Source organism: Polypterus senegalus, chromosome 9, assembly GCF_016835505.1.
Source record: "Polypterus senegalus isolate Bchr_013 chromosome 9, ASM1683550v1, whole genome shotgun sequence".
NCBI lineage: Eukaryota > Metazoa > Chordata > Cladistia > Polypteriformes > Polypteridae > Polypterus > Polypterus senegalus.
In genome coordinates, this window is record NC_053162.1 from 41,538,401 (window position 1) to 41,551,657 (window position 13,257).

At 37.0% G+C, this 13,257-nt stretch overlaps 1 protein-coding gene across 6 annotated transcripts in view; it reads right to left on the reverse strand.

The window, feature by feature from the left end:
• The window catches only part of nlrc5 (NLR family, CARD domain containing 5), a 167,759-nt gene that overhangs the window by 106,869 nt on the left and 47,633 nt on the right, over positions 1–13,257 (reverse strand). For all 6 annotated transcript variants that reach the window (XM_039762978.1, XM_039762977.1, XM_039762980.1 and 3 more), the window contains 5 exons: positions 12,921–13,004; positions 12,226–12,315; positions 9,957–10,013; positions 3,686–3,736; positions 3,214–3,297 (listed from right to left, as the gene is read on the reverse strand). In XM_039762978.1, coding sequence (XP_039618912.1) covers positions 3,214–3,297; positions 3,686–3,736; positions 9,957–10,013; positions 12,226–12,315; positions 12,921–13,004 — 366 coding nt within the window. The remainder of the gene's footprint in view (positions 1–3,213; positions 3,298–3,685; positions 3,737–9,956; positions 10,014–12,225; positions 12,316–12,920; positions 13,005–13,257) is intronic.

Consider the following 13,257-nt stretch of genomic DNA (forward strand, 5'->3'; position numbering starts at 1 on the left):
TACGCACATTCCCGCTTTTGTGCTTACGCCATGTTATAGTGTGAATTCTACGCACGGCGTTATACATGAGGCCCCAGATGTTAAAAAAACATTAAGGTGGTTTTGTGAGATATTGGGGAAATGGATGCAACTAAGGAGTATACAGGAGGACTAGTCCTTCATCCCAATGTGTTTAATTCTTGCTGTTTAATGGGAATGGAGAAAGCATGACTATATATAGCCATTAATCTGATGATGTAACAGTGTCTAGTTGGTTGTGGAATGAATTAAGAATCACTTGAAACAGGCAACGGGAGTAGCCAGCTTGGAAAGGCACTTAACTGTTTCTCAAAGTATTTCAATAATTTATTTCAAATTCCTAACACCATTCTTTACCAGAGCTTAAAATCAGTGGAAAAGATATATTTCAAATAAAATATCAAATTAAATGTATTTAATCAAAAATAACAGCATACAGTTATATGTTTGGTAATCAAAAGATTTTCTTTACATTTTCTTTTTAAATTTTGTAATTTATATATTCTTCTGCTCACTGTAAAGGTGCTACTAAGTCTGAAGTCCTAGTTGAGAAACATCCAAGTCCTTTTAAAGGAATACTTCACCCAAAAATGCTATATTTTTTATAACTTGTTTACTCCATATAGTTTGTAGTGATGAACAAGAAAATATTTTTAATCTCATGTTTTATTGAAAAACGGAGATATTAATGTTCCTCCATGAAGAAAATTTCATGTTACTTGTGTTGCATAATCCACATGCGAAGTAATCCCGTTGTAAGCTCACAACATGCAAAACACAAGCATTTTTGCTAAAAGTTTGGCAAATAAATACCTGTACCTCTATAAAATGAAAGTAATTCACAAACAGGAAGCCCCTTCACATGGGATCTCACTTTTGAATTGAAGGTAGGACTCTTGACCAACGTACAAACTACACAGTGTCAGTATCATATAAAAAGGCATCATTTTTGAGTGGAGTATTCTTTTAAGGTGGTAGTTTTGTTATCTGCACTGATGAATTTAAATGCCCTTCATCCATAACTTATTTTTATTAGAGCCTTTTGTCTACTACAGAATTATGGAGAGCCAGAGTGCTTCAAGCAGTAACAAGAGCAAAGAAAGAACCAATTTCTTTATTAAAGGAAACATTTGGTCCTGTTTGAAACACCAATCAAACAGGAAAGTGGAGTAACAGAAGGAAACCCATATAGGGAGCAGCCCATTGCTATGAGACACCATCATGACCCCTGCATTCAACATCCTTTCTAAGAAAGAAAATGCAGCCAAACTACTATTAGAAATGTGTTAGTCATGAACTTACATCCTATCATTGTCAGTCTTACATATCTAGCTGGCTGCTCCCCAGCAAGGGCATATACTTGGACATAACACTAGGCCCACATGAGCCTAATATTCATTACATTTGTATGGGTGTTTTGTGCCGATCTATTGTTGAGCTTGCTTTTTTTTTTCCTGTGTTTGGGTGGGTTTTACTCTGTGATATGAATGTTAATTTCATTGGTAACTTAAATTGACCCCAAGCTAGTGACTGTGACAGATCGACATTCAACCCAGTGTTAGATCTAAGTGCAGCTTCCTGTGACCCTAAACTGAAATAAATAGGATCTATTTATGGATAAATGGATGAATCATTGAGACAGCGTCAGGTTTTACTTTCTTAAACCTTGGTGTTTTTTCAAGTGTCTTACCATTCTAACATCTCTCTTGTCTTATTGTTTTGCTCATCTTTAGATCTGAATGTTCGTCATGTTTTGACTATATCTTCACCTGCTCTATTTAGTACTGATTTTTGCTCAATCAATTCAATAGCCTGTTGTCAGTTTTGACCAAAACATTACCTGCTCCTTGGTTGCAGTTTTTGCCCAATAGGTACACAAAGCTTTGTTCACATGACCTCATCTGTGTGTCATCATGCTGTACAGTTCACATGTTCAAAACTGCACTTTAGTAATTTCACCAGCAACTCTAATCCCCCTGCAATGGTGAGTGCCAAAAAGATGCTGAACACTAGGAAAATGTCAGCTTATAAAGTCATGAAGAACATCGCTGAAGGGAGCAGCAGGTGGGGAAATGTAAAAAAATGTATTCTTGGCAATCCGAATAAAATATTTATCACATTATTTCACAAAAATATTGTTATTTTACAATAATTATTGCTTTATTTTGCAAAGATATTGTCTGATCTAGTTGGTAACATCAGACATTTGCATGCTCCAGTCAACTAGTAACAGTTACTGAGAGACAGAGTAAAGCCTATGCATAACGTGCAATCAAATGACAAGAACTGAACAGTTAGTATGGGCATCCATTTAATCCTGTATGTGCCGAGAGTTAATTTAATCTGACAAGTTTGGAGTCAGTAATCATTGCAGCAGTACTGGGTAAATGCAAAAGCAAACATAATGGGTATTATGCCAGTCTTTTCCTTTGCCAGCAAAATTGCACAGTCAATCACAAAAGAGTGTGCTGCATGCAATCCAATAGCAGAAACATGTAAAGTATCAGTTTAGTTTTATTCTTCTTATTTGATATTTTGAAACTGTGTGATCTGGTGACACAGCAGCTAATGTTTATACCTCAAATCTTCAGGGGTTTAGGCTGGATATGTAAAAAGGGGATAGATGTTACTTACTTAATAGCTCATAAAGGACAAAATATATTTTGTTAATTTAGAAGTGTTCCTGACACATATCTTGTATTCATTGTTTACACATTTGATCAAACTCACTTAAGCACACTCACTGATACCAATTCCTGATACATATATGAAGGGAAAACCTGTACGGCATGAATGCTAGCTCTGTGCTGCCACTCTGCCTGTGTTTAAACATCTATATTAAACTTGCTAAACCTGATAAAACTAAAAGTATACCTAAAACTTTTGTTCAGATCTTGTAAGCTGAATGTGGGCTTAAACTTTCCCTCAAACATCTGATAGAATGCAAATAATGCAATGTTTTTGTGAAATAATGCAAAATAACTTGGTGAAATAACTCAATAATTATTGGAAAATAATTTTGAATGATGAAAATAAGCTCACATAGAAATAAGCAGATGTCTTGGATGTACAATCACTGAACATGGAATAGGGAAGGATTATCATTTTATTTCTTTCTATTTTCTTTCTGTCTCAAGATGTTTAATATATACTTTTCTTTCTTTCTCTTTCTTTCTTTCTTCTGTTGATACTTACTCAACTTCAGAAAGACCAGGACATCTTCCTAAAATCTTGCAAAGATTTTCCATATCTCTGGGTGTCATTCTCCAACTTGAGATTCTAGAAATGCACAAGGAAAACAGAAATCATTATCAGCTTTTCATGATTTTGAACATCAGAAACTAGACTAAGTACTTTTGTTTAATTAAATACTTAAAAAAAACTAATTTTGGCAAAAAATAACAAAGAAACCACTAAATGCCTAAGTTTTGATTGGATGTCTTCAGGCAAATTAATTCTTCTTTAGACCTTTAGATTGTAGTAAGATGCAATCTTGCTGCTTACAATACCCTTTGTCACAATGACACCTTTGGGTATGCAGTTTAAAAGTAGTAAATGAGCTTCATTTGACCACCAAGTCATTTTTATCATAATGACATGATAGAAAACTCAGACATGCAAAACACTCAATAGAAAGACTTCAGCAGACGCCTCTCTTGAGGTTTACCTGATCTTCCTGTTCCTTCTGTTGCAGCTTGCACTGCTCGTGTTAACAGCACTGAAATGCAAAAAACAAAACAAAAGAAAAACAATGTAAAAGATCAATTTTTAGTATTAACAGCTTTCATTCAGTCTGCTGCACAGATTTACAGGAAACTGTGGTACAATGAGAATATGTAATGACTCTTACCAAGTCATAAGCCATATTTAAAAGGTATCATTGACTTTAAAGAAGGGTACTCCAAGAGACATGTCTGACATCTTAAACAATGTGGAGTCTGAAGCACTTTTTATTCAAAAACACTGTCTATACTGAAAATATATTAATAAATACAAAATATAAATAAATATTGCAAATTAAGTGATAAGTAGAAAAATGAAAGTCCCTTAATTTAGTCTGATGGTGACACGCAGAGTAAATAATATTTAGAAACAATTGCCCCAGAGAACCCTTCTCTTAAAAACTTCCTCATAATGGCTAACACGGTAGAACACCCTAGTACTACAAACTTCCTCAGGAAATTTAAAAACTGGATGGGGGACAAGTTCTTAAAACTGAACAACAATAACAACATGGGGTCTATCTTAATTCACACTGAAGGTAACCTCTCAAGAATGAAGTCCTTTTCCATAACTCCTCTGCCATCAGGAATTTTGGCAGCTTTTCTGATTCTCTTTAAATAAGAAACAAAGTTTCTTTGTACCTTACATTTTCTGGCTCTTAACAAGTTTATCCAGCATTGACCTACAATATGTTACACTCTGTTACCTCCAGTCCCTTTGAATGTTTTATCCCAGCTCCAGTTAATTAAAAATATTGGTCCAAGAGTCTTCACTCAAGCTCTCAGCAGTAAGTCATAACACCTGCAAAGCTCAATCTTCACTGGCTCCATGGGCTTTTTGTAGCCTGAATGCATAAAATCCTTAAACCCAACACAGGCACAAGTTCCACAAGCACAAAACAGGCCTTATTCAGTTTCCCACCTGCACAGCACATTACCAATAAGCACAGCAGAAACACTATAACAAATAAAGCACACTCTTTGTCTTCTTTCTCTCTTGCACTTTCTCTGTCCACTTCCATTACTCCTCCAGCACGCTTTGTCACCTTCCTCTCAACTCTGGCTCCTGGCACAGTGGCAGATGGCTTCATTTAATTCTGCATCCGGGAGTACTTCCGATGGCTCATTTGTGTGGTGCAGAAATACTTCCCGGTAAGGTGGAAGCCCAACAAAGTAGGGCTCTGCAGTCTCTGCGGCACCTCCATGGAACCCAACAGTGTTGTACTGAACTCAAACTCCCGTAAAGCCCTGTGGGAATACAACGTACTGCTGCAACCCAGGGGAGATAATGTCCTGTGTATGTTCTCTCCTTCCATTAAGAAGGCGTCCGGACCAGGCAAGGGTGCCAGCTGTCCACCACACTCTATATAAAGTTTTGGCTGGCCTTGCATTGGAGCTCATCAGTAACACCGTGAATCAATATGCTCTGTTCTGTCTGCTCCAGTCTACTGATGCTACAATTACTTTTCTGGCCCTAAGTACTCTATTTTTCATGAGAGGTAGAGCCTTCAGTTCTACTGGCTCAGACTTTGGAATAAACTTATCAAAGTTCATAGCTTTCTGAGTTTGCTCACTCCAGACATTTAAAAGAATCATAATAAAATGAGAAATGGAATACCAGGAATAGAAATACCATTATACGAATACAGAGCAAACACGCAAACAAAGAGAAAATATACCATCTGTGCAGTGGACTGTATAATGTGTGGTAAAAAAATCATAAATCATTATAATATTAATTTAGACACAAAAGTAAAAGTTAACATTTTTAAGTGCTGTAGAACCTGCCCACACTTTTTTGTGAGTGTGCACAAGTTTGAAATCCTATAATTTTCCCTCACAGTTGCTATCCCAGGTGAAGAAATCAAACCAAAAAGCTGCACTTCTTGGAAGACAGTTTTGAAGACAATCAGCAAACAACTGACAGAAAATTTGAAACAGCACTCTTAATGTCATGGGATTTGTTGGTGTGGATTTTTTTCATTACACTTAAAGCTGTCCTCCAGAATCTCTATTAATTGCTGTCCAAGTATAAAATGCTACATTTTATTCTTTTGCCAAAGGGTAATTTTTTTCTCAGTTCATTTTTGTTATTTCAGTTTTAATATGTAAAACACGTTCATTAAAAATGTATAAACCTATTTGAAACATGTCTTGTTATGAAATCTTCTTATGGGGGCTAACATTTTTTGTATACGGATAGCAGGCCCCCTACTGCTTTTCCCTTGAGTTGCTTTATTACTTCTTGTTCCTTTATTAATTTAAAACACTAATAGACATCACTAACTGAAAAGACTGAAACTGGGTCTTCATCCCTCAACTGAACTGAGTGTTCAGTGTTTTCGTTGTGCAGGAACATTTTCTAGCGCTTGATGCACCAAAGTCATAAAAGACAAAGACTAGCTAGTACAGCCTGAGAAGAAAGGCTGAAGGAGCTTCTTATTTATCCTATGACACATGCACATGTATAGGCCAGCCACCCCTAATTCTTCTTTCATTCACGTTTTTCTGTTGCCACAACTGAAGTTTCCATTTCATCATGCATATCTTTTTCATGTTGATGTGGATGGTGTGCATCAGCAGCAGAAGCTTCTATTTTTTGTGCAAATCTAATTTTTATTGCATTCTAGTTTATCACACAAATCTTTTTGGCACAGGATTATGGTCTGAAGCTTCTGTGCCATCACAAGCAACCCCAGCTGATAAGGATTGATCACAATTGGAAGCCCAATCCCTAGACTGGTGAAGCTCCAATTTCCAATTTCAATTTCACCATGTGATAAAGCCCTTTGAGAAGGAATTCATGAACTCACTTGGCTTACTGAAGAAGAGTACAGCTTTGCTTAAACTCTACAGGTTAAGTTTGCTTGACACACATTCATTAGGGACAGTAGACGTTTAAAGAAAAAAATCTTCTTCCCAAAATCCCAGTCGCCAGCTTGGGAAAGCAGCATTCAACTGAAGCACCATTGGTCATTGCATCTGATAATTTCTGTTGGTCTTTTCTCGGACTTTCAAAGAGGTTCCGTGCCAGAACAAGTTCAACCCAAAGGCTGTGATGCACAATTACAATGGACATTGTAAACTTGGGGTAAACTCTAAACTTACTATTTAGCTTTTCATTTTTTTTTTTGAATTGCACCCAGCAGGTAAGATTTAATGGCACCAATTCCTCTGTACAAACTGTTAATACCAGAATGCCCCATGGCTGCATGCTGTACCTGGCAATGTATAATTTGTATAAGAACAAGGTCCTGGCTTCATCACCAGCCACCACCTTTCATGAGTATACGGACAACATGCCACTCGTGGGGTTTCTAAATGCTGACATTATGCCCAGTTAGTATTTTGACTGAGATGTAGAAGACTTCTCCAAGTGGTGCTCTAAAAAGTGAGCAAACAAATCCTGCCGACCCCTAAAAGCTCACTCATTTTACATATGACAATTTGCAGTCTTCAAGCAGTGCCAAACAAGCCATGGTGCATTAAACAAATAGGCTATGAATAGAATAGATAGATAGATAGATAGATAGATACTTTATTAATCCCAAGGGGAAATTAGAATATAGGGTATGATAGTTACAGCTTTCTGTACGCAGGTTGTGAATCATGCCTGTGTTTTTGCTTCACTTTGGTTTCTAATCCTCAGAATTGACAACAGGTTGTTGATAAAAATGAATGAAAAAAAAGTCTTCGGTCCAAATATATAGAATTGGCCCACTTAAATGGAGTGTATATAATTATCAATTTTGAGATTTAATACATTTTTCATGTCAATGTACATTGTAATAATGGCCCGGTGATATAAACTATTATATGCGTGAGTCATCATTTAGTAGTTTGGCTGCATTTCCCTACTTGATCAATGGTTTTGTCATTTCCCAGTTTCTACAAAATTATGCATATGGATGGGTCAAAGTTGCCATAAATATACACAAGCTTTCCCATCCCATCAGTTTTCTTTTATAAGAACTGATTTTTGAGTGGAAAGCTGTGCACGTAAATTTCAAACCTCTTTTTGCTTAAACACAAGTTTTATAAATCTGTCCCCTTGTACTTATGTACTATACTTATCCCTTGTTTTTCAGTTGTTCATCCTTTTCTAGAATTGTCCATTACACTGTTTATATTTTGCTCATGCGGAGGCTGTTGCCTTATTTAACTATCTATTTATTTAATTTCTTATAGAGTGTTTGTTGTGGGCTTATTTTTGATCCTGTGATTATTTCTTTTTCCTTTGTATTAAACATTTTGGCCATGTGGAATTTCCTCTGCAAATAAAATGTATTATTATTATTATTATTATTATTATTATTATTATTATTGTTAGTACTATTATTAGTGCTCCTAGTTGTTGTATCAATCTCCACTGTGTCCCCCCAATGAGTCAAATAACCTTCAACTAAACTGCTCAAAAAAATTAAAGGAACACTTTGAAAACACATCAGATCTCAATGGGAAAAAGAAATCCTCCTGGATATCTATACTGATATAGACTGGGTAATGTGTTAGGAACGAAAGGATGCCACATCGTTTGATGGAAATGAAAATGATCAACCTACAGAGCCCTGAATTCAAAGACGCCCCAAAAATCAGAGTGAAAAAATTATGTGGCAGGCTAGTCCATTTTGTCAATTTTAATTGCAGCAACTCAAAATTGTACGCAGCACTTTGTATGGCCCCTGTGTTCTTGTATACATGCCTGACAACATTGGCGCATGCTTCTAATGAGATGACAGATGGTGTTGTGGGGGATCTCCTCCCAGATCTGGACCAGGGCATCACTGAGCTCCTGGACAGTCTGAGGTGCACCCTGGTGGCATTGGATGGACCAAAACATAATGTCCCAGAGGTGTTCTATTGGATTTAGGTCAGGAAAGTGTGGTGGCCAGTCAATGGTATCAATTCCTTCATCCTCCAGGAACTGCCTGCATACTCTCACCACATGAGGCCAGGAATTGTCGTGCACCAGGAGCCACTGTACCAGCATAGGGTCTGACAATGGGTCCAAGGATTTCATCCTGATACCTAATGGCAGCCAAGGTGCCTTTGTCAAGCCTGTAGCGGTCTGTGTGACCCTCCATGGATATGCCTCCCCAGACAATCATTAACCCACCACCAAACTGCTCATGCTGAATGATGTTACAGGCAGCATAATGTTCTCCATGGCTTCTCCAGACCCTTTCACTTCTGTCACGTGCTCAGGGTGAACCTGCTCTCATCTGTAAAAAGCACAGGGAACCAGTGGTGCATCTGCCAATTCTGGTATTCTATGGCGAATGCCAATCGAGCTGCATGCTGCTGGGCAGTGAGCTCAGGGCCCATTAGAGGACATGGGGCCCTTGGGTCACTCTCATGAAGTCTTTCTGGTTGTTTGGTCAGAGACATTCACACCAGTGGCCTGCTGGAGGTCATTTTGTAGGGCTCTGGCAGTGCTCATCCTGTTCCTCTTTGCCCAAAGGAGCAGATTCTGGTCCTGCTGATGGGTTATGGACCTTCTATGGCCCTCTCCAGCTCTCCTAGAGTAACTGCTTGTCTCCTAGAATCTCCTCCATGCCCTTGAGACTGTGCAGGGAGACACAGCAAACCTTCTGGCAATGACACGTATTGATGTGCCATCCTGGAGAAGTTGGACTACCTGTGCAACCTCTGTAGGGTCCAGGTATCGCCTCATGCTACCAGTAGTGACACTGACTGTAGCCAAATGCAAAACTAGTGAAGAAACAGTCAGAAAAGATGAGGAGGGAAAAATGTCAGTGGCCTCCACCTGTTAAACCATTCCTGTTTTGGGGGTCATCTCATTGTTGCCCCTCTAGTGCATCTGTTGTTAATTTCATTAACACCACAGCAGCTGAAACTAATTAACAACCCCCTCTGCTACTTAACTGACCAGATTAATATCCCATAAGTTTCATTGACTTTATGCTATACTCTGATTAAAAAGTGTTCCTTTAATTCTTTTGAGCAGTATATAATCCAAATGAACACAATTGTGATTGTGTTAGCTCTACCACAGGTTGCTCTCACTACTACAACTACCTGAAAACAGTGGTGACATCCAGTAATGACAAACATGGTTTAACGATCATCAGGTCTCAGAACCAAAAAATATACAACATGGATGCCATATGCAGTGTAAAAATGACAGGCATAGTTGGGGGATATTGAGTGGCTCCATTCAAACAAATATACGTAGAAGAAATCAGAAGTGCTTACCTCTTCATAAGGTGTCCAGCTCTGTTTGAAAAATACACCTCCGCTCTTCTGTTCCCGCTTTAGGAGATTAAAGAAAATCAATAACACCAGGTCAATCATTCATTAAAAAATCTGAAGTATTTTTCTGGGTGTTATTTTTATTTTCTCCCTAACTTGGGGGTTGACATTTACAGCCTGAAAGAATTAATGTTCTTATTTCACATTTTTTTATTTCTCTAACGAATATGAACCATTAATTGGGGATAAGCAGGAAACAGCTAAAATGCCCTAGGGACCCTGGTTTTATTTAAGTTTATTAAGTTTATTTAAGGACTATTACACTTTTGCCAGCACTTTTTATCCTGAGGCTTCATTTTGTTAACAGCTCCATAGAATTACATAGAATTCCAGCTCATGCACAAGTAACTAGAAGACAGTGTGGCTCAGTAGCTAATATGTTTGGTGATCCATGGAGAGTAACTTTTCAATGACTTGAAAGAGTTTCAGGAAAACTATTTGTTGATTCAGGAACGTTAGGTGTAACATTTATCATCAGCAAGTGGAGGGGAACATTGGCCTTAACTGTGCATATCATTGAAAGGTGGAAGGAACAATTTACAGAAGTCCCAAACCTGCCTGGATCTATCCTACTCAGCGAAACCATTGCTAAAAATATCACTTGGACTTCAGGCAATCTCTGAGGCTGACTTTGCAATAGCAATTAAAAAGTCCCATAACACAGAGGTCAGAGAAGTAGAAGAGATCCAATTGGATTTTTTGAAAGCACTAGATAGTGTGGACATCTTTTGACTGATGTGCCTCTCCAATGTTTCATGAAAATAGGAGACACTACATGCAGAATATAAGACTATAAAGAGGAAAATTAGGGTGTTTTACTGAAGGATCAAGCTCATTGTCCTTCAAGGAAAAGCCTTTGCCTTAGTAATGGAAAGGAAAGGAGATTCCATCCGACAGATGAACCTTAGATCAAAGAATTCCACCCTGGCTGTGGAACAGTAGACAAACATTTTGCCCTTACACAGATATCTGATGGGAATATGCCATGAGATCTGTGATAAAAATCCATGTCTGCAAACAAGGTCCAGCAAAGATTTGAATCCAAGACTCTGGTGATATGGAAAAGACTGAATCACTGGGCCTCCACAAGTAAGAATAATTACTTTTTAAATAATTAGCTTTTAGTTGGCATGGTGGGTATTTTTAGACTGTCATAACACTCAGGACCTAGTTTTGTCCTACGTGAGTTTCTTCTGTGTGGAGTTTGCATGTCTTCGTCATGTTCATACTGGTGTTCTAATTGGCTTTATGGTGTTATTTTGACCTGCATTTCTAATATGCACCTCTAATTTGTGAAAGCTGGAGTGTATCAATGAAGGATCTATTGAGTCATTTCTCCTGGTAAGCCTGAGGGGCATATCCTGGAGGCTTTTTAAAGTCCTCATTATATATATATCATTAAATATGATATAACCTCAAATTAATTTTCTCCTAAACATGTTCAAAGAAATCCTTAAGAGCAGGACAAAAATGATCAAGTCTTTAGCAGTTTTTTAAAGCTCTGTTGCTACACAAATCAAATTTCAAAATCTGCCATTGGCTCAAAGATCCAATAAGTATACATACAAGCCCATAATCCTTGTGAAGTTCATAAGCTTTTAAAATGTATGTAAAATTTGTCTTCTAACAAGAAAGAATGACAGTTGTCAATGTTCACTGGTCCCTCTGGGTCTGATGAAGGTAATTAATGATAAATTGTCTAAAGCTTCTAGTAGGCTAAGTAGATCCCATTCACATGGGATAGATTAACTCTGATAATATGCATTCAATAGATTGAAAACAAACTAATCAGGACTTTTTGAAATTAAATGTACCTGTACTAGGTGCTTGATGTGTGTTGGTTGCTGACAGATTAGCATCTGGTTTCCTATATCTCCTGCCCCCAATGGAAGACTGGAAAGTGGAATGGATTATGAAGACGTGTTATTGAAGGAAATCCATTTTCCTTCATAACAACAAACCATTTACTAATTTTTAAAAATAAAACTAATGAAACCTAAGCAAATAGGTTATGTAGATTGAATGGGCCTGGAATAAGTCAGTGTGAGTGCGATAGTAAATGGGGCCTGATATGAATTGACATCTCATTTAATACCTAATTCTGCAGATCTCTGTGACCCTATAATATGTTACAAAATGGATGAAGAGTCGATTAAATGACTCATTGTAGCTCAAGAGATATACTGTACGTTAATAAGAAGCAAAAACTTACTCAATTTTTATTTCTTCAATGCTGTTGCACAAGCACATTGAGTTTATAAGGGTAAAAACTCCATCCAGTGAAGCAATGTTGTTATTTAAACTGTGAATGACACACAAGCAAGAACAAGACACTATAAGAGACCCCTATTTAATTGGCATAATGTATAACTCAAATTCAATTTATTCAAATTAAGTGCACTTCCACTTATGAGCCCAGTTTCAAATCCAATTACTACAAATAAGTGAAATTAAATGCAACAACCAAAAAGACATACTGGAATAAATACATAAAATGCACATACATGTATACAGAATAAATGCATACTGCACCTTTAAACATAGATAATAGTTTTAAATCAAAATTGTATGTGTCCAGGGTTAACTGAATTCTGAAAACATCACTTGGTAGGCAAATGATGACTTAAGAGAAATGCCCACTGTCCATCAACATACATCTTTCCATTTGGATTCTTTAAACATTTATGCCATAAACACTGCTTCCATTTAATACAGAATTACATTATAGCAGGGTAGTATATAATGCATTACTTTATACTTTCCTGGTTCTTGTTTTATTAGACACTCTTCAGTGGGCTGACATCACAGAATGACTCTGAAGAAAAAGGACTCAGACATCATGGATAAATGTATGGTGACATCGCACACAGTGTAATTTAAATCAACCGATACAAACTCCAGACTTACTTTACTTTTCTGAGACTGGTCACTTTGTGGAATACATTTGTCACTTCAGCAATCCCTTGATCTGTGAGTGAATTGTCATTAAAACTGCAAAAGCAGGGGGTAAATGACAGTTATAATACTGGAAGGCATAGCTGAAATTTAGAAAATATTCAGAAAAACAGATAATCGCGTGATACTTGTGCAAGTAATGATTTTAACTTCTATATCTGATATATAATTATAGAATTAAAAGAAAATGATTGCTTTTGGATTGAAATAAGTAAAGAAAACAGCACTATATTTTTAGTTTGAAATTAATACATTTTGGATATTAAAAAATAAGAATATGTAATGTATA